Source organism: Protopterus annectens, chromosome 9.part0, assembly GCF_019279795.1.
Source record: "Protopterus annectens isolate FY-2018-M chromosome 9.part0, PAN1.0, whole genome shotgun sequence".
Taxonomy (NCBI): Eukaryota; Metazoa; Chordata; order Ceratodontiformes; family Protopteridae; genus Protopterus; species Protopterus annectens.
The window spans coordinates 1215232214-1215260103 of record NC_056743.1 but is presented as its reverse complement, the minus strand read 5'-3'; the positions used below and the strand labels follow the sequence as shown (position 1 = coordinate 1215260103).

Genomic DNA, 27890 nt, shown 5'->3' with positions numbered 1-27890 from the left:
CAATAAAATCATTAGACATTCCTAGGTCATAATCCCATACAGAAATGTCCAGTGTCTTCTTCGCCAACTCGTCATGCCGGATTTCATAAAAGAACTCCTAAAAAAAAAGAGAGAGAAAATTAAATGGAAGGGCGATGTGGGGACAGATGAAAGAAAGGTGGGGGTTGAGAGAGGGAGGGAAGAACGAAAACCTAGGAAAGAAATAGAGAAGGCAAAAACAATGATACTATGGGAGAGAAAAGGTCAATAAGCATGGACTTGTAAACACGCAGACACATACATGAACATGTGTAGATACACACATACATTTATATATGAAGAAAGTGAATGAAAGACAAAGGCGTGAACTGGAATCATTTAATAAATGAAGAAAATAAGTAATCAGAGTAGAGAGGAAAGATGGAAAAAGACTGAATGATGATGTACATGATACATAATGGAAAAATGAATACATGACAATACAGCAGATAAAGAAGGGAGATCAAATGATAAAGTAAAAGTAGCTATTGCTTAAGGAATGGGCACCTGATGCCATGATACAAAAGGTGCAGGTCTGCCTCCTATAATATATAAGGCAAACAAGAAAAGAAAGGAAAACTGTCATGCTCATAAAAGTTTCTATACAATGTATTCAAAAAGCATTTTAAGAATAAAAATATCATAGGAAGACTAACATTGATGATTTGTAATAGGCATTTCACACATCCTTGCATAGCTGTGTGACGGACTCTCAAGAATCCTCATTCCTCACCACTGACACCAGTGAGATACAGTCAATAAGAATAGGAATGGAGTTATACTGTATTTTAAGATGCAGATCTCTGCATCAAGCACAGTTCCACCCAAGGGCACACAGGGAACATGCTGCAGACCTGGGACTGGACTTATCTGTCTCTCCAGATCCCAAACAAGACTCACTTTGGAGCACTGTGTCCCAGTTACATGTAGCTGACACACCAACACCTGAATATTTGATTTTTACACACACACACACACGCACACACGCACGCACACACGCACACACACACACACACACACACACACACACACACACACACACACACACACACACACACACACACACACACACACACACCTACACCTGGGGAAGGCTGGTACAAATTTACTAGCTGTGCTCCTTCTGCCCAGACTATAAAATAACCTTGCTGCCACCAGTCAACCACTGTCAGGCTCTTACAAGGGTATCCAATTATACTGAGTAAAATCAATACTAACATAAATTGTAGCATGTAACCAAAGCAGCCAGGCTTTTTGGAGTGGCCAAGGCTTCACTTAAATAAGCACACATACTCTCAGGATGTTAAAAGTATTCTCTAAAAGAACAACCACAGTGAAAGGTATACAAATATTTAATAATAAATAAAATAGAAAACATGAGAATAATAAAGATCTAAGTACAATAAACACTAGTTTCAATCACAGGAGACATAAAAATAACACAGTTGGACAAATTCAAACAGATGCAGAAAAACAGTACTAAACTAATATCACTGTATTTCCTGACTGTCTAAAGAATAACTGTTCCCTAGTTAACTTAATTAATACAGCAAGGCAAGATTAGATGCTGAGATGCCTACTTTCACTAGGCAAGGTGATGCACTTCCAGCTAAACTGAACTGAACAACAAACTGTGATAACTGTCATAAATCTTTTATTTATCAGGTTCCAAAGAAAGGAAAACTAAACATCTTGCTGTGAGAGTTCCATCCTCTCAGTGCTGGTTATGGAATCACATCACATTTGATCACCTGACTCTGGTACAATACACACTCAGAGCTTTGCTAAGATCTGTTGCAGTATCTGAAAATTATAGAACAATTTAAAAATTTCTACTCTTCCCTTCCAGAATTATTTGTTTAAACATAAACATTTAATCAGTTATAATAATGCTGTTGATACTTTGTTAACACAAGCATCTGTGCAAGTCAGTGTGATAGTCAAATGATACAAAATTATTTACAAAACTCCAGCTAACCATACTGGCATATGCCACACATGCACTGCCCTATTCTCCCTGGCACAGATGGCAATACCTCACATTGCTACATTTCTTCCCCCTTTGAAGACTAAAAATAGTTTTTCAAGTGACCCAGAAAAAATGTTGCTTGAGAGAAATGGGCCTGTCTGGGAACACATTAACCCATGCCCTGTCTTGACAGTCCATCTGCATTGGCATTACTGACCCCACTATGGTGCTTCACTGTCATGTCATATGCCTGCAACCCTAGGGTTCACCTTAATAACTTGGCATTTTTCTGGTTGATTCTATATAACCATGTTAAGGGATTGTGCTCTGTAACCACAGTGAATTTCCTTCCATACAGATAAGGCTGAAGTTTCTACAGTGCCCATACTATGGCTAGACATTCTTTTTCTATAGCTGCATAACATTCCTCCTTGGGTTGAAGCCTATGGCTGAGATATACAACTGGGTGCTCTTCTCCCTGTGAGGAAACTTGGCTAAGCACATACCCCACCCCATGGCTTGAAGCATCCACCTGCACAACAAATTATTTGCTCTAATATGGACTGGTTAACACAAGGGGTCCTCCAGTTTTGGAATGCTTGTTCATAGACTGGAGTCTACACCACCTTATATGGCCTGTGTTTCATTGTCAGGTCTGTGAGGGGAGCAGCTATTGTTTTATAATTGGGAACAAACTTTCTATAGTACCCTGTTGTCCCCAAAAATGCCCTCACCTGCTTTTGGTAACAGGGGCGGGCCACGCCTGAATAGCTTCCAGTTTGGCAGTTTCTGGCCTAATCTTATCACTTCCCATACCTCTGCCATACCCACCTGACACTTACTGAGCTTAATGGTCAATTCTGCCCTTTTCAGTCTACCCAGGACCACCCTTACATGCTGAAGGTGCTGTTGCCAGGAACGGCTGTCGATGGAAAAATCATTCAGGTAAGCAAGGGCATAATCTCCTGCTCCTGCTAGGATATCATCTACCAGCTTCTGGAAGATTGCTGGGGCATTTTTCATCTCAAAGGGCATCTTCATGAACTCGTATAATCTGAAAGGAGTCAAAAAGGCTGACCTTTCTCTAGCCATAGGAGTCAAGGGCACTTGCCAATAATCCTCGGTCAGATCAGTAGTGGTCATATACTTAGCCCCACCCAGCTGTTCTAAGGCTTTGACTGTCCTAGGCATGGGGTAAGCATCTGAATCTGTGTGATTGTTTAGTTTTCTTTAGTCCATGCAGAATCTCATACTACCATCCTTCTTTGGTACCAGCACCACTGGGGAGGCCCAGGACTGCTGGACTCCTGGATTACCCCCAGTTCCTCCCTCAGAGTTTGTCTGGCTCGCTCAGATAACCTATAAGGGTCCTGCATCCACATTGTGCTGCACCATGTGGGTACACCTAAGTTTCCCAGAGAACATACCCCCCAAACCCCTGCAACATTGCATGGATTTTTCAAACCTGGGTAGGGAATAGCCACTGGGATATTGCTACCCCTTCCACAGAGGTGTCAGTCAGAGCCTCACTTAGGAAATCAGTCACCAGATCCCCCTCATACTACTCCTGCCATCCACTGCAAATGCTCAGAACCAGGGTTTCCCTATCATGGTAAGGCTTCATCATGTTAACACGCTACAATTTGTGCCCCTGCCTCCTGCCTATCAGGTATACCATATAATTAACATTACTGATCTCTATCACTTTAAGGCGACCCTCCCAAGCTGCATGTAGCTTATTGTTTCTGACAGGAATGAGCACCATAACCTGCTGTCCCACAGCATACTCTTGGGCTCAAGCATTCCTGTCATGCCAGACCTTTTTCTGCTGTTGGGCTCCTGCCAGGTTCTCCTGAGCCAAGCCAATGAGCTCCCTGAGCCTTTTCCTGAAGTTTAGTACATATGCCACAACAGACTCCTTGTGGGATTCACACTTACCCTCCCATTCATCATGAATCAAATCTAAAGGCCCCTTAACCCTATGCTCATACAGCAACTCAAAGCATGAAAAACCTGTTGATTCCTGGGGAACCTCTCTGTATGTAAGCAATAGATGGGGCAAATATTTGTCCCACTCTCTCTTAAACTGGTCTACAAATACCCGTAGCATGGTCTTTAGTGTAGAGTTTACCTTCTCCACAAGACCATTAGTCTGGGGGTGGTAGGGAGTGGTCTTTAGGTGCTTCACCCCACAGCACTCCCACAGACAAGCCAGCAGGTCTAACATGAAATTGGCTCCTCTGTCATTCAGTATTTCTCTCTGGAAACCTTCTCTGCTGAAAATCTCTAGCAAAGTTTTTGCCACCTTCTCTGCCTCAGTGGATGACAGAGCCACTGCCTCAGGGTGTCTAGCGTAGTCTACTACCACCAGGATATACGGGTCTTTATTATAAAGATTAAACATCAAAAGAGTGAATGCTCTTACAGTGACCACAAATAATTGAAGCTGCAAAACATTGAACGATCACAACAGCAATTTTTTTCCAAGGGAAAAAAGTCACTGGGCCATTGTCGGGACTTTGCCGTTTCCTTCACTGTAGTGCAATCACGGAGTTGGTATATTTAAGTAGGTGGGGTGTGGGGGGCACAATCTCCCACTTTATTTTATGTTTAGATATTTTTTTGTTTTGGCCCAGCGATTTTTTTCCAAGGAAAAAAATTGCTGTTGTGGCCGTACAAGGTTTTGCAGCTTCTATTATTTGTGGTCAATATAAGTCACATTTCACCGTTATGATATAGACCCATACTTCTTCCCTGTGAAACTTGGGGAACTCAGAGGCTCCACATTATCTATAGGTACTCTCTGAAATTGCTCCTCAATCACAGTCAAAGGCATCAGTAGAGTTTTGACCTTGTCTCCTGCCTTGCCTACCTTTTGGCACTGTTCACAGGGCCTGCAGTACCCTGTTATGTTCTTTACAATCCCAGTCCAATAAAAGTTCTGCATAATACGTATTTTGGTATGCTTTATCCCCATACGACCTGCAAAGGGAATGTCATGGACTATGGCTAGAAGTGCCAGATGGTAGGCTTTGGGCACTACCAACTGCTGCATTACCTCACCCTCTAGCCCTCCCTCAGGGATCCACTGTCTGTACAGTAACCCTTTGTTCCAGTATACAGACTCGCCTTTTCCTTGAGCATCAGGTGTCTCCTTAGTTACCTCCCTCAAGCTTCATAAGGTAGGGTCCGATAGGTAAGCCTGTCTCAACTGTACCTTTGTGACCATTCCCAGCTCCCCTTCTACAGGAAGCTTAGTATCTTCTGACAGCAGTGCTTCACTGTAAGCCTAGGTACTACCACTCACTTCTGTCCTTGCAGTCACCCTGTCCATGGGAACATCAGTGCCTATCAGCAGCTGTGACTCACTCTCAGGCTCATCACTATAAGGTAGCTCTTTCCCTGAAATAGCCACATACCCAGCCCCAGCTTCAGATGTGGGATCTGTTTGGGTCTCCCCCAGGGTACCAGATCTAAACATCTGTCTCCAAGCCTGACTGTGTGTAACTGCATGCACACAAGGTACTGCATTATCAAAATTATTCCCTATCAAGATATCTGCAGGAATATGGTCAAACACAGCTACCTGCCTGGTTCCTTTTTCATCCTTCCAGTCAAGGTGAACCCTGGTCAAAGGTATTTGGAATGGGATCCCTTCTAAAGCTCTGATTGGAGTGGACTATCCAAGCAAGTACTGCTTCTCTTTAACCACTCAGGTGTCACAATAGTTATGTCAGAGGCTGTGTCTCCCTTAGCATTGACCTATCTTCCATCCACTATGATAGGATACAAACTCTGGTAATAGTTTGGTACCCCTGTTGTTTCCAGACAACTTACTGCTGGCACCCTGTTATCTCCACTTGTTGGCTCCCTCACATTTTGTTCCCCACCTTGCTTCAGTGGACATTTGTATACTGCAAGGCCCCTCTGATTACATTTAAAACATTGAACACCTGATCTTAGCCATGTACCTGAACTAGTGGCTTCCCTGTTACTGGTAGACTCTGTTAGGGTGATTTAGGCTGCCCACCATGGGTTCCCTTATATCCATGTGCAGCACTGGGTATCCCCTTCTTGTGCAGGGATGCCCTGCTTGCTAGGTAGAGATGCCTTTTCTCCCCAGCTCATCTGCAGAGTTACACTCTCAGTCTGTCTACCAGATTCTTATGTCCTCAGGCAAAGGATTAAGGGCTTGTTCCCTCACCAAAAGGTCTGTCAGTCTTTCAAAAGTGGTGACCTGACACCCACTCACCCACCTATGAAAGGAAGTGCTTAACTCATCAGTATAATCACATACACTTCATCTGCCTTGCATCTATGCTGAAGAAACTTTTTTTCTGTAAGCTTCAGGTGTTAACTTATAACAGTGCAATAAACATTGTTTCACTCTATCATAGTTTAAACAATTAGTATCAGACAATTTATAAACAGCAGTTACACCTTTACCATGGCTTAAGGGGGTCAGAAACTGTACTCAGAGCTCTTGGTCAGCATTATACTGTTTACATACTCTCAAATATTTGAATAAAACTATGAAAGTCATCCCTGTTTGCACATTTTGGAAGAAATTTACTGATTTTTATTGCTTCTGGGGTCTGGTTATTCCCTTTCCCATTGCCCCAATGACTGTGGCGAAAACTCAACATCTCTCTCTCTTGTTGTCGCTACTTCTTATTTTCTTCAGCCTCCACTTGGTGCAGTCTCTCATTTTCTTCACTATCCAAATACCGCAGTCCCTCATCTTCTTCAATCTCTAACTGTTTGGCCTCCAGTTCATGCTGACACTGCTTCTCCTTTTCTTCAGTCTCATGCTGACACTGCTTCTCCTTTTCTTCAGTCTCATGCTGACACTGCTTCTCCTTTTCTTCAGTCTCATGCTGACATTGCTTCGCCTTTTCTTCAGTCGCATGCTGACACTGCTTCTCCTTTTCTTCAGTCTCATGCTGACACTGCTTCTCCTTTTCTTCAGTCTCATGCTGACACTGCTTCTCCTTTTCTTCAGTCTCATGCTGACATTGCTTCGCCTTTTCTTCAGTCTCATGCTGACATTGCTTCTCCTTTTCTTCAGTCTCATGCTGACATTGCTTCGCTTTTTCTTCAGTCTCATGCTGACACTGCATCTCCTTTTCTTCAGTCTTATGTTGACATTGCTTCGCCTTTTCTTTGGTCTCCAAATGTCACAGTCTCTGTTTGATCTCCAAATTTCACAGTTTATGCTGATGTGGCTCTCCTTTTCTTCAACCTCCAGTTCAAGTCTCTTTAACTCCAGATGGATTTTTATATCCTGTGAGGGGAAAAAGGTGAACTGCCCTGTTTCTGAAGGCTGCACATCTCCATCACCAGACTGGTTGTTCTCCTGGCCACTGGTCCATGCTGTAACTGTGATTAAGGCCGAAATAATTTCCTCTTTAGTCTGATTAGCATGCACCAGTCCTATAGTTCACACACCTTGGCCAAGTGGTTCTTTGTCAGCTTACCATGATCTTTTGCTGACATCTATGGCTGCTTTCCCCTGACTAAACTAAAAAAATAAATAAAACTGTCGTAAAAATAAAAATCTGAATGTTTACCTTGTGGCTGTTGAGAGTACAAACACCTTCAGTTACAACTGCTCACAGGCAATTGAAGGTCAATTAATATCCCACCACTCTGACACCAGTATGTGATGGACTCTCTTTACCCCAGGCCAGTAATGAAGAAGCCTCAATCCTTATCATTGACACTGGTGAGAGACAGTCACTAATAACAGGAATGGAGTTACACCGTATTTTAAGATGCAGCTCTCTGCATCAAGCACAACTTCCCCCAAGAGCATATAGTGAAAACGCTCCAGACTTGGAACTGGACTATCTGTCTCTCCAGATCCCAAACAAGATTCACTTTGGAGGACTGTGTTCCAGTTCCAAGTAGCTGACACACGTACACCTGGGTATCTGGTTTTCTTATACACACACACACACACACACACACACACACACACACACACACACACACACACACACACACACACACACACACACACACACACACACACCACACACACACACTTCTGGGAAAGACTGGTATAGATTTACTAGTTGTACCTCTTCTGCCCAGATTATAATGTAACCTCGCTGCCACCAGTCAACCCCTGACAGGCCCTTACAAGGGCATCCCATTATACTGAGTAAAATGAATACTAACATAAATCATACCTCTCAACCTCTTAGAGCAAGAGATCTGGACAAAGCCATCAAAAATGGGAAACTTTTTAAATATTGCTCTTACAAACATAGAAACTTGATAGAATGACAGATTGTGCATTAACATGAATTTTCTGAAAGGTATGGAGTCTGAAATTAAAATATCTGTCATTATATTTTAACTTCAACCCTCAGTGATTTGCTAATGATTTGCCAAAAAAAAATCAAAAAACAATTTTATGAGAAATGGACCAAAAATATGAGACAAAATTCTGTTAAAATCTGTACAGTTGAGAGGTATGAAAATGGTAGAGTGTAACCAAAGCAGCCAGGCTTTTCAGATTGCCCAAGGCATCACCAAAATAAGCACAAGTACTCTCAAGATGTTAAAAGTATTCTCTAAAATAACAGCTACAATAAAAGGTATAAAAATATTTAATAATAACTAATAAAATAGAAAAAAATGAGAATAATACATATCTAAGTGCAATAAACACCAGAGTTGACATCACAAGAGAAATACAAATAACACAGCAGGACAGATTCAAACAGATGCAGAAAAAACACTACTAAACTAATCTCACTGCATTTCCTGACTGTCTAAAGAATAACTGTTCACTAGCTAACTTAACTAATACAGCAACGCAAGATTAGATGATGAGATGCTTATTTCTACAAGGTAAGGTGATGCACTTCCAACTAAACTGTACTGAACAATTGACTGTGATAACTATCATAGATCTTTTATTTATCAGGTTCTAAAGAAAATAAAATAAAACAACTTCTTCTCAGTGCTGGTTATGGAATCACATCACATTTGATTACCTGACTCTGGCAGCTTCAGAGCTTTGCTAAGATCTGTTGCAGTATCTGAAAGCTGTAGAACAATTTCAAAAATGTCTACTCTTCCCTTCCAGAATTCTTTGTTTAAACATGAGCATTTGATCAGTTATAATAACACTGTTGATACATTTTTTAACACAAGCATCTGTACAAGTCAGTGTGATAGTCAAATGACACAAACTTATTTACAAAACTCCAGGTAACCATGGTGTTCTCCCTGGCACATATGGCAATACCTCATGTTGTTACAAACTGCATGAGCAACAGATTTCTGTTTCTCTTTTCGATACCTTGTTGAACCATATTACTATTTTACCAAAGTTGGTAAGCAGAAAACCAGAAAGTTGGCATGATGGTTAAGGTGTTTACCTTACAAACACAAGGTCCAGGGTTTGATTCTCAGCTGGGGTAAATGGCTAGGCTTAAAATGGCTCACAAAGGCAGTTAGCCTAGTACTAACCTATGAATTGAGAAAGAAGAAGAATGATATTGTGGAAGGGAAAAGGGCATTGAGACTTTCTTAAATTGGAACCACTGCTGGAGATGTCTGACTTTTTGTATAGTGCTGAGAAAATGGGGGGGAATGGCAGCACATGGATTAAAGAATGATGGTCACCAAAAAATATTATTTCATAACTGGTATGATGACACCCACAAATGTATGCTAGATGCAGCAGTCAGGCAGAATTGGTGAACCAAATGTCTACTTCAATAATCTAATATGTTTATGTACTTCACATTACCTCAATATCATACTTATCCTGCAGAGTTTGCTTTGGTTCTTAGCTCTCTATTATATTGGACTTAAAATCTCTTGGTGTTAGTATACCTGCCCTTATACAGTGTGGAACCCTCTTTTCTGAATAAGGTGGCAGTGCTGCATTGCCTCCCCAGGGCTTTGCACTCAGCATAGCACAGGCTGTTGGTTCTTTCACAGGTGCATCTCAAAACATCTTGTGTTCGTTCATTTAGTAATTGGGCCCCAGATCTGTGGAATTTACTCCCCCTAAAGACCTAATACTGACCCAGATGATTGACACTTCCTTGCTTCTTCCCCTCTCACCACAAGGTTATTACTAAGTAAAATTATTCATGCTGTGAGGGATGCCTATAAATGAGACTCAACAATTCTAATGTTTCCCAAGAGAAGATATTACAAAGGGCACAACCACAAATCTGGAGAGTATCATAACATTATTTTTCAAGATAACATTCACTTATATATATCAGGTCCCAGATTTATTGCCCTTTAACCCGTTTGTCAGAATAACAGATCAGCTAGATACGATCTGAAAAGACTGAACAGATTCTTACAAGAAGCAGACCAAACCAACAACAATAAATGTTATGCTTCCACAGAGAAAAAAAAAAGAAAAAAAAGAATCTTGGACCTTTTTTACTTTACCAATTGACAGCGTGTTGAGTAGCGGACAGATCAGGGAAGGTCTACACTTATTGGCTATGAGGTCATTTTGCTACCTGACTCATATGCTTCAGTATTAGGGTTATATACTGTAACAGGGAAATGAATCCCTTGACTGACTTGAATGCAATCAAAAAAGCAAAGAAGCTGGTTTCAACAGTGTTCAAAACCTCACTGGTGAAATTAAAAGAATGCCTCAGAGATAGCTTTAAATCAGTAATTATTTCTGAGGTTGAGCCTGTTTCAATACATTTGTCCCTTTTCTCCCAATGGTATTGCAACCTTGGAAATGATTATACTTAGCAAGGCAGTGCAGAAAAAGAAGCTTGTCACCATTTCACTCATGGGACTTTTCTTTACTGATTAGAACCAAGTTAACAAACAAATTTGCTTATTGATATTTGATTACAGGGAAAGTCTGACTGCAAGTACCTTTATCTGCACTTTTTTTCAAAGAATACAGTATTTAAATTGATTTAACTGCGTTGCAGGAATATATATTAACTGAACTGGAAGTTTTGACTCTGCTCTTCAGTTAGTTCCACCCACCCTCCCTGTTTTTGTTTTGGTGTTAATCTTAGTGGCCTTGAAACTGCCCGCCCCTCATGTAAATTTGTGTTTGGATACTCCTCCTGGGCCCATCTCATTTGCTTACTCAACTGAGTGCAGTGAGATCATATTCTGATTTGCACAAAGAGAGCATCTGGGAAAACAGAAAAAAAAAAATCTAAGCTTGTTTCCTGCCTTTCCTGTTAAGTGGTATAGACTGTTTGTAGGCTTCGGAGCCCCCAAGCCCTTCTGTGTTGGAGGGAAGCTGTCTAGCTTAGTTTTTTTTTCTTATAACTAGCCGGTTTTCTAGTTTCAGCACTCAAATCTGTTTCTTTGAACTCAGCACTTATTCAGAACTCATTGTAAGCACTACATAAGCTGCAAATTACTACAGCACTCAACTTTCCTCACTTGTCTAGTAGAAAGCAATTTTTAGTACTTAATAAATAAGCACTTATCCAGACATGTCTAAGGGTCAGCTCCCAGTGATTTCTCCTGTCTACCTGATGAATCTGGGCATCTTGGGGCAATGCAGCAATTGCCTCATGTACACAGACAACCCTCTCCTCCTACCACCCAACACTACAACCTGTGAGAGATGCACTTATATAGCCAAACTGGAAGCAAAGCTCTCTTCACCCAGGACTGGACTAGACAGTCAAGAGGAGAGGGTAAACACTTGCACCACACCACACTCATCACATAGTCCCTCAAAACCTACACCACCAAAACACACACATAGAAACACAAAACACACACCTACATTTGTGGAGGCTCTCAATAAAAACCTGCCCAAGCATCAGGGACATCCAAAGCTTGCACCTGTCACCCCTGGGCTTCCGGATATTGGCAAAGGCTCTTGCCACCCCCATAGTGCCTTTTTTAGGCAAGGCTCAAATTCTAAACCTACCACCCTAGAACACCAAAAAGGAAAAAAACTAAGGGTAATGCTGCTCAATGCCAGAAGTCTCAATCTCAAGATGCACTTTCGAGGCCCTTCTCAATATGGAGAACATCGATGTCTGTGCTGTGACAGAAACCTGGTTCAAGGCTCCTGAGAGCACCCCAGCACTAACAGGTTTCACCTCATATCATGCGCCCCAAAATCCGGACAACACCAAGAAAGGAGGGTGTCCATATTCATAAGGACACCCACACCTCAAGGTTGGTGGCAACGCATGATGCATCGGAGACCATCCAGGTGCAATTAACCATAGGCAAGACTGCTCTGCAATTTGTAGCATGTTACAGGCCACCCTCTCAAACTCAGGAACCTCACATGGCCTTCCTGAAAACATTGGAGGATAAATGTATCTCCAAACACCATCATACTAGGTGACTTTAACTACCCTAATATAGACTGGGAACACTACTCAAGCCCGAACACTCTAACCCAAAGATTCCTGGAGTTCATAAACTCAAATGCCATGGAACAACTAGTCACCATCCCCACAAGAGGAGAAAACATACTTGATCTCATCATCACGAACATGGGATCAAAATGTTCAACACGAAGTATACCCCTCACTGGTGAGATCAGATCATAAACTAATCTGCTGGAGGTCCTCATCCCGCCCACCTGAAACAAAAAGACCACAGTGAAAACTTCTCAAAAGCCGATTTCACACTTCTAAAACTAGTGTGGTCTCCTTTAAGGCCCCTGAGCCAGTGGTAAACATTACTCAAACCGCTGAATCACTTACAAATGCCTTCTACCAGCACCTACAGGACTGCATGGATCAGGCAATCCCAAACAAAACTAAGACTCTCTGTACCAAAGGCAAGCGTCCAGTCTGGTGGACCCCAGCCATAAACAAGCTCTACAACAAAGGAGGAAGCTACTACAAGATAGAGCAAAATCCTTGAAAGGTAAGACACCTTTGATCATTATAAGTAAAAACTAAGAGCTCTCATAAAATCATCCAAGGCAAATTTTGAGAGAAAAATCGCCAAGGACTCTAAAGAGAATCATAAGGCCTTCTTTAGCTATGTTAGAAACCTAGGAGGAAACTCCCAGATATGCTCAGAATTAGTTCAAAATGATGTGAAAATTACTGAACCTACACACATTGCCAACATACTGGCTGACAGGTTCAGTGCAAACTTCTCCCCTCCCCAAAGGAGAGATATCTATTCCAGAGGATTGTAGCCCCAAACATCTCCAACGCCCAGGTGAGAACTGCCCTCACTAAGGCAAAAACACAGCATCCATGGGACCGGATGGTGTCCTGTGTGCTTCATGAACTCAATGAGGAATTAAACCCACAGTTAGGACAGCTGTTTAATCTTAGCCTCACCTCAGGATCCAAGGAGTGCGCGACGCCACTGTGGTCCCACTTCATAAGGGCGGTGCCTCCACAGACCCTGGAAATTACGCCCCATTAGCTTGACAAGCCTTATCTGCAAAGCCATGGAGAGGATCATAATGGAACTCATAAATAAAGACATAGGGAACTTGCAGACTTTGGATCCAACTCAGTTTGGCTTTGTCAAAGGCAGATCCTGCCTCTTAAACTTGGTTGACTTTTCGAGACAGTCACCAAGGCCATTGATGAGGAAAGGCAGTCCATACAGCCTACCTCGACCTGGCAAAGGCCTCGACACAATACCCCACTCAGGTATCATCGAAAAACTCATCAGCTTGAATGTAAACCCATACATCACAAGATGGGTTGCAAACTGGCTAAGTGACAGAACCCACAGGGTCAGAGTTGCTGGAGCCATGTCAGACTCAAAGCCTGTCACAAGTGGTGTCCCACAGGGCTCAGTCCTGGGTCCACTCTTGTTGCATCTACTTTTCTGAAGTACAAGCAAACACAGGAGGGTTATGGCTGACAAAGTTTGCAGATGACTGCAAACTCATAGTCGAAAACACATCTGACACAGATATCCTCCAGAAGGGCCTCACAGAAATGGATAACTGGTGCCAGAGCCATGGCCTGAAGTTAAACGCCAAAAATGCATAGTCATACCCTTTGGGAAAAACAAGGCTACCCTAGCTACCATATAGGTGGCAATCCACTGAGCACAGAAAAGTCATCAGAGATCTGGGGACCCAGGTTGACAGTAGCCTTCGTTTGACACTCATGTTGCTAAAGTAGTTAGAAAAACCTTCTATATCACCCACCTGATCATGAAGGGATTCACATCTAGATCAAGGGAGGTCATCGTCCCCTGTACTCATCACTTATTAGACCTATGATTGAGTACAATGCCCGTTCGAATGTATCTGACCAGACACCTGCTGCAGCTTGAAAGGCCCCAAAGTTCCTCACCAAAAGGATAAAGGGTCTCAAAATATGTCTTATGCTGCCCGACTGAAAGAACTCCAGCTCTATTCAGTCTCATACCGCTTGCTCAGAGGTGACCTGTGCCTGACATATAAGGCCATGTCAAACCCAGATTTGATGAATATGCTTCACCTCAAAAATCTAGATCCCTCAGAACCACAAGGCGGAGACTTAAACCTTGACACGGTTATAAATAGAACGTGCTGGAGGGACAGATTCATCACCCAGAGACTCTATGCTGTGGAACAAAATCCCGGTACATGTGAGGCAGAGCACCTCTCTGGTCTTGTTCAAGAGGAATCTTGACCAATGGATGGGAGATTGCAGATATACCCCAGGGATTACTTCAGCGTCACTGCTTGACAGAGGCACAGCAAAATGATAGGCATAGTTTTTATTCAAACTAAAGGGGTGGCGAAAGCCACATAACTATGGGCTAGGCTTATAAATGCCCTTGGGCAGATAGCCTAGTATGAACCTATGAACCTATGAACCTATGAACCTATAAACGCAAGCAAACTCCACCTCCCAACACAACCCAAATGACACATATCCCACAAACTCAGTGTGCCACTCAACCACAGCCCATAAGGCATAACAGCGTACCCAACACTCTAGTCATAGGTGACTCTATAGTCAGGCACACTGATGTTCCACTCACTAGACTAAACAAGGAGAAAGTTACTTTCAGCTGCCTGACGTGCCAGGATCCACCACATAACGCCTGCACTCAGGTCACTCCATAATAAGTACAAATATGACACTGTCATTGTCCATGTTGGTGTGAATTACCTGAGACGTACCTCCCTGGACTACATGAAAAGAGACATGGAGGAGCTCTCCGATCTTATATCCCAGGCAGGTATGACCCTAACCCTGAGTAGCATCCTGCCATCACCCAGAATGATACCACAGTACAAGGACAAAATTATTGACTTCAACAATTGGCTAAGCTTCTGGTGTCATTCTAAGGGGATCCAGTATTTGTCTGCCTGGGACGACATGATTGACAGTCCACGATGCTTTGCCAGAGATGGCCTGCACCTGTCACCCTTAGGATTCCAGATACTGGCTAAGACTCTTGCCACCCCTATAGTGCCTTTTTTAGGCAAGGTTCAAATGACAAATTCACCACCGTAACCGGTACAAGCAAGCAAAATCTGAGGGTAATGCTACTCAATGCTAGAAGTCTAAACCTCAAAATGCACTCACTCGAGGCACTCCTTAAAATGGAGAACATTGACATCTATGCAGTGACAGAGACCTGGTTCAAAGCTCCAGAGAGCACCCCTGCATTACCAGGCTTCAATTCATACCACACCTTTTGACCACCTAACCCAGAAAGAAGCACTAAAGGCGGAGGCGTGTCCATATTAATTAAGGATATCCACACCTCCAGGCTAGTTGCACAGCATAATGCAGCCGAGATTATCCAAGTGCATCTAACTATGGGCAAGACCACAATCCAAATTGTAGCTTGCTACAGACCCCCCACCATGCCTCAGGATTCACACTCCTCATTTCTTGATACACTGGAAAGTATCAGGGTACAACCCAACACCCTAATAATGGGCGATTTCAACTACCCCACCATTAACTGGGAAAACTACTCATGTACCATCTCTTTTGCTCAACGTTTTCTAGAATTCATAAATTCCAATGCCTTGGATCAACTTATTCACACCCCCACCAGGGGCAGCAATATCTTAGACCTGGTCATCACCAACATGGGAAACCGGTGTTCCACACCAGAGGTCAATTCCTCGTTGGTCAGATCCAACCACAAGCTAATAAGCCTAGACATCCACATCCCACCCCCAGCCCCAATTAGGGAAACCATCGTAAAAAACTTCTCAAAAGCCAACTTTACACTTCTTAAGACAGAAGTGGCAAACTTCATGACACCCATGCAGACGGACAATAGAGGTATGACTGCCGAATCCCACACAAATGCACTTTATAAGCACTTACACAAGTGCATGGATCATGCTATCCCTAATAGAACCAAGATGTTATCCTCCAAAAAAAGGAAGCCAATCTGGTGGTCCTCTGCCATAAACAAAATCTACAACAGAAGAAAGAAACTGTTGCAAAAAAGAGTAAAATCCCATGACTGGAGGAACTCCCTGGTCAACCTCAGTAAGAAGTTGAAATCACTCATAAAATCCTCCAAAGCTAGTTATGAAAACAAAATTGCCACTGACTCTAAAGACACCCACAAAGCATTCTATAGCTATGTCAAGAATCTAAATGGGATCACTCAGATCTGCTCTGAGTTACAGCATAATGGCAATAAATATACAGAACCAACTGATATTGCCAACATCCTAGCAGATAGGTTCAGTGCTAACTTTACCCCCCTCTCACCCCCTAGAGGGCCCATCTCTATACCAGAAGAATGCAAAGTTCCTATAATCATGGCTGCACAGGTAAAAAACACACTCTCCAAAGCCAAGAACACAGCATCCATGGGACCTGACAATATCCCAGGCTGCGTTCTACACAAACTACAGAATGAACTGGCACCCTACCTAAGTACCATGTTCAATCATAGCCTCACCTCAGGCTTTGTACCCACTGAATGGTGCACCGCGACAGTTATCCCACTCCACAAAGGGGGTGCCACGATGAACCCCGGGAACTACCGCCCCATTAGCCTCACGAGCCTGGAATGCAAGGCCATGGAACGTATCATCATGGAACTCATAAACAAAGACATTGGTAATCTCCAAACTCTGGACCCTACTCAGTTTGGATTTGTAAAAGGCAGATCATGTCTCCTAAACCTGATTGACTTCTTTGAAGCAGTCACCAAAGCCATAGATGATGGTAAAATGGTTCACACAGCTTATCTAGATCTGGCCAAGGCTTTCAACACCATCTCCCACTCTGGAATTATAGATAAGCTCACTAAACTAGGTATAAATCCCTATGTCATAAGATGGGTTGCCAACTGGCTCATGGACAGAACCCACACTCTGAAAGTAGCGGATTCCAAATCCGACATCAGACCAGTGACAAGTGGAGTACCACAGGGTTCAGTCCTGGGTCCTCTCCTGTTTGGTATCTACTTCTCTGAAGTGCAGGCCAACACAGAAGGTCTTTGGCTAACAAAGCTTGCAGATGACTGCAAACTAGGAGCCATAATCAAAACTCTTAACGATGTGGACAAACTACAAAAGGGCCTCACTGAGACAGATTCCTGGTGTCAAAGCCATGGCCTGAAGCTGAATGCCAAAAAGTGTATTGTCATCCCCTTTGGTAAAAACTCTGTACCCATGAACTACCACATAGCTGGTAGTCTACTTAATGCCGAAAATGTGATGAGACCTTGGGACACAGGTGGGCAGTAGTCTCTCCTTTGATAATCACATCACCACAGTGGTCAGGAAATCCTTCTACATGGCTCATTTCATCACAAAAGGATTCTCATCCAGAAAAAAAGAGGTCATTGTTCCCCTCTACTCATCCCTCATTAGACCCATTATAGAGTACAACGCCCCTTTTGGTATGTACCTCACAAGCCATCTGCAACAACTGGAAAGACCACAGAAATACCTCACAAAGAGGATTACTGGCCTCAAACAGATGCCCTATGCAGGCCGTCTCAAAAAACTACAGCTTTACTCCATCGCATATTGCCTACTCAGGGGCGATCTCTGCCTAACATACAAAGCTATGTCAAACCCAGAGCTGTTGGACATGCTCCACTTAAAGAAATCCCAATCCCTCCGAGCTACACGCTCTAGGGACCTTAACCTTGTCACCACAATAAACAGAACATGCTGGAGGGATAGATTCCTGTCCCAGAGACTTCCCATACTCTGGAACAGACTACCTATATATGTCAAACAGAGCTCCTCATTAGCACTCTTCAAGAAAAATCTTGATGATTGGATGGGAAATGGGAAATTCACCCCGGGGATCACTTCTGTGGCTCTGCTCGACAGGGGCATAGGAAAATAATTTTCTTGGGTGGCGAAAGCCAGGATACATTTTTTGCCTAGGCTTGTATGGGCCCTAGGGCCGATAGCCTAGTACCTACCTATGAACCTATGAACCTATGAGTAGGTGCCCATTTTCAGCAGAGGCCTGGGGAGGAAAGTTCCAAAGTATTACAAAACATTTTAAGAACAATAATTTTACAATCTTCAAAAATAATACAAAACATCCGTTTAAATAAATATACCAAATTAGACCGAATGTGAAAGCACTGGTTAAGAATAGGTGCAACTTCTATGATGATGATTTAATATTTAGAAAAAATTTGGCCAGTTTAGAGAAATTAAAAGTTAATATAATACAAACAGGAACTGCAATATGAAGTGTCAGAAAAAATAGGTTTATGGGTTATGGTACATTTAAATAGTCAGTGGAGAGAAACTGATTGAAGTAAGGGAGTGAATGAAGGAGGAGGAGTAAGGAGGTGTAAACTACGAAGAGGTACTTGTTCATACATAGCAATATAACTTATCCTGGGGTTGAGCAAGAATAAAGGTAGATTTGAATAGGAAGTTGATCAGAATGGTTTTAAAGGAACAGAGGGAGGGTATTGACCTGATGGAGACAGTCAAGGCATTCTAGATCTTAACAGCATGGTATGAGTACTGACCACGCCCAACAAATTTGATAGATTTGTTGGTAGAGGGGAGTTTTTGGTCATTGGATCGTAGTGATTAAGAGGGTACATAGTTATGCAGAATGGTATTTAGTTCTGGATAACACATGGATGCTGGATAATTTTATAGGTACTAAGAAGCTGTGTATATACTCACTGATGGGGTCGTTCTAACCAAGTAGAAGGGATGGAAGCACCATAAAGTACTGAGGTGAAGAGGTAGGTAGTGGCAAGTTTAGTTTTAGTTGTGTTGATGAGAAAGATTTTGGCTCTGTAAAGCATCCCTAGTTTTTGGTGATTTTTTTAATGCAGTTTTGCATATGAAGGTCACATTTGAGATTATCATCAACTATTATCCCTAATAATTTGCAATGAGAGGTGAGTTCACCCGTTGTATTATTAAATTGTATTGTCACATTCAGTGGCTTACCCTTTAGCTCCATCCTGAGTTGCCCATAGAGCACCACTTAGCATTTTTACCAAATCTGTAAACTTTTTCCCTCTAGAAATCATTATATTTTGCACTTGTTAAATTTATTTTGCATGTGTTGATGCCACTGAAAGCTAAACATGATCTTTAACCCTGGTGACATCAGCTCAGTGAAAATGTGAAATGCGTCCATAGACTTTAATGGACGGGTTCTGCACAGGTACAGAAATGCATCCATTAAAATCCATCAACAAACCCTTACTTGATGTCACTGAGGAATATTCTAAATATATTTGGGCCATGGTTTGACTAAAAAGTTAGCAAATCTTTTTATTCAAAACATGGCCCAAATAAATACAAAGTGACCAGTGAAAGAAGCATCACAGCACTTAATTCATGGTATGCCATAATGCACTCTTAACGTGTAACAATATATTTTGACAGAGAGGATTTTAAATGTTGTTTTTTGATGAAAGACTGATTTAGAGATAAAAAGTTGTTTTTTTTGGGGGGGGGGGGGTAAGCATTATTTGTGCATTACAAAGCCATGTTTCAGTGTCTGATGTGCATATGAATGTGGAGTTATCTGTGTATTGTATTAGGGAGGTCATAGGTTCATAGGTTGGTACTAGGCTATCAGCCCTAGGGCCTATGCAAGCCTAGCCATAACAATTCCCTGGCTATTTCTTCCCACACTATTTACTTCCCTGGAACCCTGTCTAGCAGGGCAACTGACGTGATCCCTGGGGTGAATTTCCTTTCTCCCATCCAATCGTCAAGGTTCCTTTTGAAGAGGACCAAAGAGGCACTCTGCTTGACATGTATGGGCAATCTATTCCAGAGTCTGGGGAGTCTCTTGGTCAGGAACCTATCCCTCCAACATGTTTTGTTTATTGTGATGACAAGGTTTAGATCCCTGGAGGGTGTGGCTCTGAGGGATTGGGATTTCTTTAAGTGTAGCATGTCCAACAGCTCTGGGTTTGACATGGCTTTGTATGTTAAGCAGAGATCGCCTCTGAGTAGACGATATGCAACAGAGTATAGCTGGAGTTTTTTAAGGTGGTCAGTGTAGGGCATCTGCTTTAGGCCTGTGATTCTTTTTACTGAGGTATTTCTGCAGCCTTTCCAGTTGTTGCAGATGTCTTGAGAGGTACATACCAAATGGGGCATTGTATTCTATAATGGGTCTAATGAGGGATGACAGTAGGACAATGACCTCCTTTTTTCTGGATGAAAAGCCCTTAGTGATGAGGTGTGCCACATAGAAGGATTTCCTGACTGTTGTGGCGATGTGGTTATCGGAGGTGAGACCACTGTCTACCTGTGTCCCTAAGTATCTTATCACACTTTCAGTGTTTAGTGTACTGCCACCTATATGGTAATTCACAGATGCATGTTTTTCCCAAAGGAGATAACTATACACTTCTTGGCACTGAGCTTGAGCCCATGGCTCTGGCACCAAGCATCTGTTTCTGTAAGGCCCTTTTGTAGAGTATCCACATCATTTGGGGATTCAATAATGGCTCCCAGTTTGCAGTCATCTGCAAACTTTGTTAGCCAGAGTACCTTAGTGTTGGCCTGTACTTCAGAGAAGTAGATGCCAAACAAGAGTGGTCCCAGGACTGAACCCTGAGGTACTCCACTTGTCACTTGTCTGGAGCTGGATTTGGAGTTTGCTTCTTTTACAGTGTGAGTTCTATCAGTAAAGCCAGTTAGCAACCCATTGGGTGACGTAGGGATTAATGCCCAGCTTAGTAAGTTTATCTATGATTCCAGAGTGGGGGATGGTGTCAAAGGCCTTAGCAAGGTCTAGATAGGCTGTGTGGACCACCTTACCCTTGTCCATGGCTCTGGAGACTGATTCGAAGAAGTCAATCAGGTTCAGGAGACAAGATCGGCCTTCACTAACCCAAACTGGGTGGGGTCCACTGTTTGAAGGTTGCCAATGTCTTTGTTTATAAGTTCCATGATAATACGCTCCATGGCCTTGCAGATAAGGCTTGTCAGACTGATGGGACGGTAGTTTCTGGGATCCAAGGTGGATCCCCACTTGTGGAGTGGGATAACTGTAGCTCTGCACCACTCAGTGGGCACGAAACCTGAGGTGAGGCTATGATTAAACATGACACTTAGGTGAGGTGCCAGGTCATATTGTAGTTCATGTAGTGCACAGCCCAGGATGTCATCTGGTCCCATGGATGCTGTATTCTTAGCTTTGGAGAGTGCGGTTTTTACCTGTGTGGCCATTATTACTGGAATTTGGCAATCTTCCGGTATTGAGATGGGCCATTTAGGGGGTGAGAGAGGGGTGAACTTGGCACTGAATCGATCTGCCAGGATATTGGCAATATCCTTGGGATCAATATATTTAATGCCATTCTGTTTTAGCTCAGAGCAGATCTGAGCATTGCCATTTAGATTCTTGACATAATTATAGAATGCCTTGTGGTTGTCTTTGGAATCTTTGGCAATTTTATTTTCGTAACTAGCTTTGGAGGAGTTTATGAGGGATCTCAGTTTCTTACTGAGGCTGGTAAGGGATTTTTTTGCATCCTGGGATTTTCCTCTTTTTTGCAACAGTTTCTTCCTTTTGTTGTAAAGTTTGTTTATGGCAGGGGACCACCAGATTGGCTTCCTTTTTTTGGATGAGAGCATCTTGGTTCTATTTGGGATGGCACGATTCATGCATGAGTGGATGTGCTCGTACAGTGCCTTAGTGTAGGATTCAGCAGTTGAACTTTCAGTTCCCATCTGCATGGGTGTCATGAAGTTTGTCACTTCTGACTTGAGTAGCATGAAGTTGGCTTTGAAGAAGTTTTTTATGGAGGTTTCCTTACTGGGGGGTGGGGGTGGGATGTGGATGTTAAGGGTGATTAGTTTATGGTCAGACCTGACTAACGAGGGGGTGACCATAGGTGTGGAGCATCGATTTCCCATGTTAGTAATGACCAGGTCTAGGATATTGGAGCACCTGGTGGGACTATGGATTAGTTGATCCAGGGCATTGGAATTTATGAATTCCAAGAACCGTTGGGCAAAGGTGTTGGTACATGAGTAGTTTTCCCAGTTAATGGCAGGGTAGTTAAAATCATCCAGTATTAGGGTATTTGGTTCCATCTTAATATTTTCCAGTATGTTTAGAAAGGTGTAGTGAGAATCTTGGGGTATGGTGGGGGATCTGTAGCAAGCTGCAATTTGGATTGCAGTCTTACCTAGTGTTAGTTGCACCTGGAGAATTTCAGATGCATTATGTTGGGCAACTAGCCTGGGGTTGTGAATATCCTTGGTGAATATTGACACTCCTCCACCTTTAGTGTTTTGGTCCTGGTTTGTTGGCCGAAAAGTGTGGTAAGAGTTGTAGCCTGGTATTGCAGGGGTGCTGTCTGGAGCCTTCAACCAGGTCTCAGTTACTGCACAGATATCGATGTTCTCCATTTTTAGGAGTGCCTCGAAAGAGTGCATTTTGAGGTTTAGACTTCTAGCATTGAGTAGCATTACCTTCAGATTTTGCATGCTTGTACCTGTTACAGTGGTGGTTTTGTCCTTTGAGCTTTGCCTAAAAAAGGCACTATAGGGGTGGCAAGAGCCTTAGCCAGTAACCTGAATCCCAGGTTTGACAGGTGCAGACCATCTCTGGCAAAGCATCATGGTCTGTCAATCATGTCGTCGCAGGCAGACAAATACTGGATCCCCTTTGAATGACACCAGAAGCTTAGCCAATTGTTGAAGTCAATCATTTTGTCCTTATATTGTGGTATCATTCTGGGCGAAGGCAGGATGCTACTCAGGGCTAGGGTCTTACCTGCCTGGGCCACATGATCCGAGAGCTCTTCCATGTCTCTTTTCATGTAGTTCAGGGAGGTAGGTCTCAAGTCACTCACTCCAACATGGACAATGACAGAGTCATATTTGTACTTGTTGTGGAGTGACTTGAGTGCATGCGTTATGTGGCAGATCCTGACACCCGACAGGCAGCTGACTGTAATTTTCTCCTTGTTCAACCTGGTGAGAGGGACATCAGTGTGCCGGACTGTAGAGTCACCTATGACTAAAGTGTTAGGTACATTGTCTTGCCTTAGGGGCTGTTGCTGGGTGGCACACTGGTGTTGTGAACTATGTGACACTTTGATTGTGATTGGTGTTTGTTTGCGTTTCAGCTTCAGAGGTCCTTGTTGCTTGGGCAGGTTACAGTTAAGGGCCTCTGCATATGTGGATTTAGTGTTGCTATATGTGGGTGTTGGTGGTGTGTGTTTAGAAGGGCTATGTGTTGCTTGAGGTGTAGTGTGGGTGTTAACCTTCTCCTCTTGACTGTCTAGCACAATCTTGGGTGGAGAGAGCTTTGCTTCCACTTTGGCTATGTAAGTGCATCTCTCACAGGTTGTAGTGTTGAGTGGTAGGAGGATAGAGTTGTCTGTGTACATGAGGCAATTGCTGCATTGCCTCAGTATGCCCAGATTCACCAGGTGGACAGGAGAAATCACCGGAAGCTAACCCTTGGACATGCCTGGTTTGGTGCTTTTCTTTTTCTTTTTGTAAATTACAGGAGCTGTTTTCCCTTACCTTAGCAAGGTACTTTGCAATTATAGGCTGTTTAGTGCCTACTATTAAGTTCTCCTTATTAATAAGGAGAGTTGAGTAATTGTATCAGTTTAAGGCTTCCTAGTGCTTTCCAGCAGGTATTAGAGAAAGTTCTAATCACAGGGATGCTTAAAGGTAAGATGAAAAAAAAATGGACACTGCAGTGTGCACTAGAGAAGGTAGATGTGAAAGTAGGTAACTTAAGTTTTACCTGTTTAAAAAGATAAGGTTTAGTGGATAGTTATTATTTTTAAAACAGCAAGATGGATTGAATGGGGTGGTCACTTTTGTATTCTGGTACTATGGAATACAGTAGGATGGCCAATAAATTTAAATAGCTGAAGGGGAGGGATTTCAAAAATGATTTTTTGATTACTCACACAAGCCAGTGAAAGTAGAGAGGAAATGAGATATATGGTCAGATTAACATAAGAGGCAGGCAACTAGAAAGACAGTGGTATTTAACAAGACAACTGTAACTGGGTGGGAGATCGGGAAAAAAAATTCTGCCTGACTCAGAAGAGAGAGAGCTGTGGTCTCTTTTGAAGTTTTAATATGCTGTTAAAGCAGAATGCAAGTAAAACACAAGGTAAAGAAAACAAACCACAGTATTCAAAATATAGAAAGTCAATCAAATAATACAAAAATACAAAAAGGTCTGCTGTGTGGATGTGTGGAGGGTGCTGGTGAGAATGTTAAAGAGGAGTGGGCCAAGGATAAAGCATTGTAGTACACTAATGGTGACTGGGAGTTATGCAGACAGGATGATTGCCATTTTACTGATAGATACCTATTGGACAAGTAGCTTTTGAACCATAGAAATGTGGGCTGAGATAAACCTAGTGAGGACATCTGAAGTAAAAGTTTGCTGTGTCAAACCACATTGACTTTAGACAAGTCTAGAACTAAGGAGGAGAGTACCTTGCTATTATCTGAAACTTTAATGACAGTATCTATAAAAAATAGAGGTGCTATGGGAGGAATGGAAGCAGTGTTGTATAGGGAATAGGCAACTGTCCTGCAGAAGACAGATTAACAATTGTTTTTGAATACATTTTTCAAGTATTTTGGCGAGGGGCTAAGATTGCTATAAGTCAAAAGTTACTGATACCTGTTGAATTCCCTGCTTTGTGTAGAGGGATAATGTGTGATTTTTTTTCCAGAGAAAGGGAATATGGGATTTATGAACTGACCTACTTAAAAGGACTGAGACAGTATAAGCAATGCTTTTGACTGCTACTTTAAGGTACTCACTTGAAAGGTCATCAGCTGAAGTAGAGCATGGTTTGAGGTGGGTTAAGAATAGTTTTGTATAGGATGTGGGCAGAGGTTTGAAGGTGAAAGTGGATGCGTTGATATGTGGCTGTTGGGCAGGGTTGGGGTTAGATGTTGTGGAATCCTTGATTAGAGATGCTATACTATCTATGAAATAAGAATTGAATTTTTTTGCAGTTTCAAAAAGTAAGTTACTGAGAGGAGGATTTGGGCTGAATTTTTAGCCAGGATATAAGAATTCTTCAGTTGCTGACCAGAATTTGTTTAGGGTTGTGTAATAGGTAAAGGTATTTGATTAAATTTACCACTGTTACTGATTTCCTTATTAATCCTACATAGTCTGTCATGTTTACATGTATGGTTTGCATTTGTGACTACTAGAGTAGTCACAGCTCTTTCTTTTTTCCTTTGGCCATAGCCTAGTTTATTACTGTTTTTTTCAGCCTAGTCAGTTATCCCCTACTGTCTTAAACCAAAAGTATGTTATTAACCTCCCCTACACCTCTTCCTCTGCTCTGCCAGTATGGCATTTCATCCAGCTGGTCCCTTTCTGTAACCAGCCTGATAGCAATAGGTATTTGGATTCAGTCTAGTAACTGCCTCATGCTAACCAAAAACTCTTTAGTACTACCTAAAAATGATTCAGTATGTTAGAGGTGTAAGCATTTACTTAACTTGGAGGATACCTTCCTCACCACAGAACAGATTTGGTAAGCAGAACATATATATATATATATATATATATATATATATATATATATATATATATATGTGTGTGTGTGTGTATACACACACACACACACACACACACACACACACACACACACACACACACACACACACACACACACACACACACACACACACAGTCACAGCACAAAGTACTTCCACTTAACCAACTTATGCTGAGGTTGTTAAGACAACACTGCCTAAACCTCCCAGACTAAAGACTAAAAAATCTCAGACATTAGATCACACAGCAACACCTTCACCCTTCACACCTACAGACTGTACACATACCTCTATGAGTCACAAGGATGCAGATCTCAAGCCCTTCTGGTCCACTGAGACTGCATCAAATCATGGAAATGCTTTATTAATAGGGACTGTATCGTAAGGCATATGGAGACCACCCTCACCAGGCTGGATTAGAATAGTGTAACAGTTGCCTTTCTAGAGTCAGCATCCAGGACATAACAAGGGCTCTTTGATCCCTCCACGCTGACAAATATGATTGTAACCTGATTGTGGTCCATCTTGGGACAAATGACCTTATACATTCTACCCAGAAGGACATGGAGAAGGATATGATAGAGCTTGGTGTGCATGGATCTGAGGCAGGAAAGACATTGGTCTTGACTGGTATTTTGCCATCACCTAGAATGATGCTGACATTCCTAAATGGCTATGTAGCTGGTGTCATTTTAGCGGGATCCCATATGTGTTGGCTTGGAATGAGATAGCTGACGAGCCTTCCTGCTTTGATAGGGATGGTCTGCACCTCTCATACCATAGCTTTCTCATTCCATCTAAGGCCTTTTATTGTCCCCATAGTGCCTTTTTAGGCAGAGTCCATCTGATGGACATTGCTCCCTAATAAATTCTAATTTGAAACACATTAATGTGGCTGTACTCAGTGCTAGGAATCTTAACAAAAAATCTCAAACTTGAGGCTGTCCTGCAGCCTGAACACATTCATATGTGTGTAGTTACTGAAACATAGTTTCAGAGCAATGGAAGTACTCTTTCTATTCCTGGGTATAATGCCCATCATATCTTCAGACCTACTAGCAATTATTTATGTATGTATGCATGTATGTATTTATTTTTGACAACTTCAAAACACAAAGCATGTGTCCATGCAGCCAAAGAGAGCTATGAATCAAAAATAGGCTCATGTAGTATTGGGACAATAAACTGTTCTGACTACAGGAGGTCCATAAGTGTGTTTATTAAGCACTAGCACACATACAAAAATGAACACAACAGTTAAGCACTTTCATCCCCAAGCAACGGGACTTCACACAAAACATATTTACAGATACAAGAATATGGTAAAAAACAAATATAGATACCTATTTACAGATGCAAAAATATGCTAGAACATTTAGTTCAAGAAGCAGTTATCAATGTTAAAGTATGGATGGAAAAATGGAATTAGGCTTAGCAGAGCTCTATGAGTAAGATAGAGCCATAATGACTGAGTTGGCCTATGCCACAGGGACAACAACATGTCATTATATAGAGAGGTATGAAGACATTAGAAGATGCAACTGAGAATAGTTGCAAGGAAGGATACCACGAGGAGAAGACAGGGAAAAGGTGTGAGAGGCATGCAGAGTGAAGAGGAGCAGGAAGGAGAAGTGTGAGAGAAATGCAGAGAGGAGAGAGGTAGAACGAATGAGAGGAGGCAAGTAAGGGGATGATAAGATGAGATAAGGAAGGATGAAACAGGGAAAAAGGAGTGTGTGAGAGAGCCGTAGGGATCATGTCATGTGACCCGACTGAGTGCAGCTGCACTTTGCTTCTGTGAAGATGTATTCCTTGAGCTGTTGTCTGAAGCCTGAGTACTTTTGGATGTCTCAGACTGAGAGAGGAATGGAGTCCCATAGTTTAAGTGTTTGAATTGAGAATGCATGATCAGTGCAATAGAGTTAACTTTTTGAGGTTGGTTTGAAATTGAGAGATACCCCTGAGATTACATTTGGGCTTTTT

General features: G+C 42.3%; 1 protein-coding gene across 2 annotated transcripts in view; it reads right to left on the bottom strand.

The window, feature by feature from the left end:
- Positions 1-27890, bottom strand: part of LOC122811948 (double C2-like domain-containing protein beta) — a 1736177-nt gene that overhangs the window by 37149 nt on the left and 1671138 nt on the right. For both annotated transcript variants that reach the window (XM_044084139.1, XM_044084141.1), the window contains one exon: positions 1-97. In XM_044084139.1, coding sequence (XP_043940074.1) covers positions 1-97 — 97 coding nt within the window. The remainder of the gene's footprint in view (positions 98-27890) is intronic.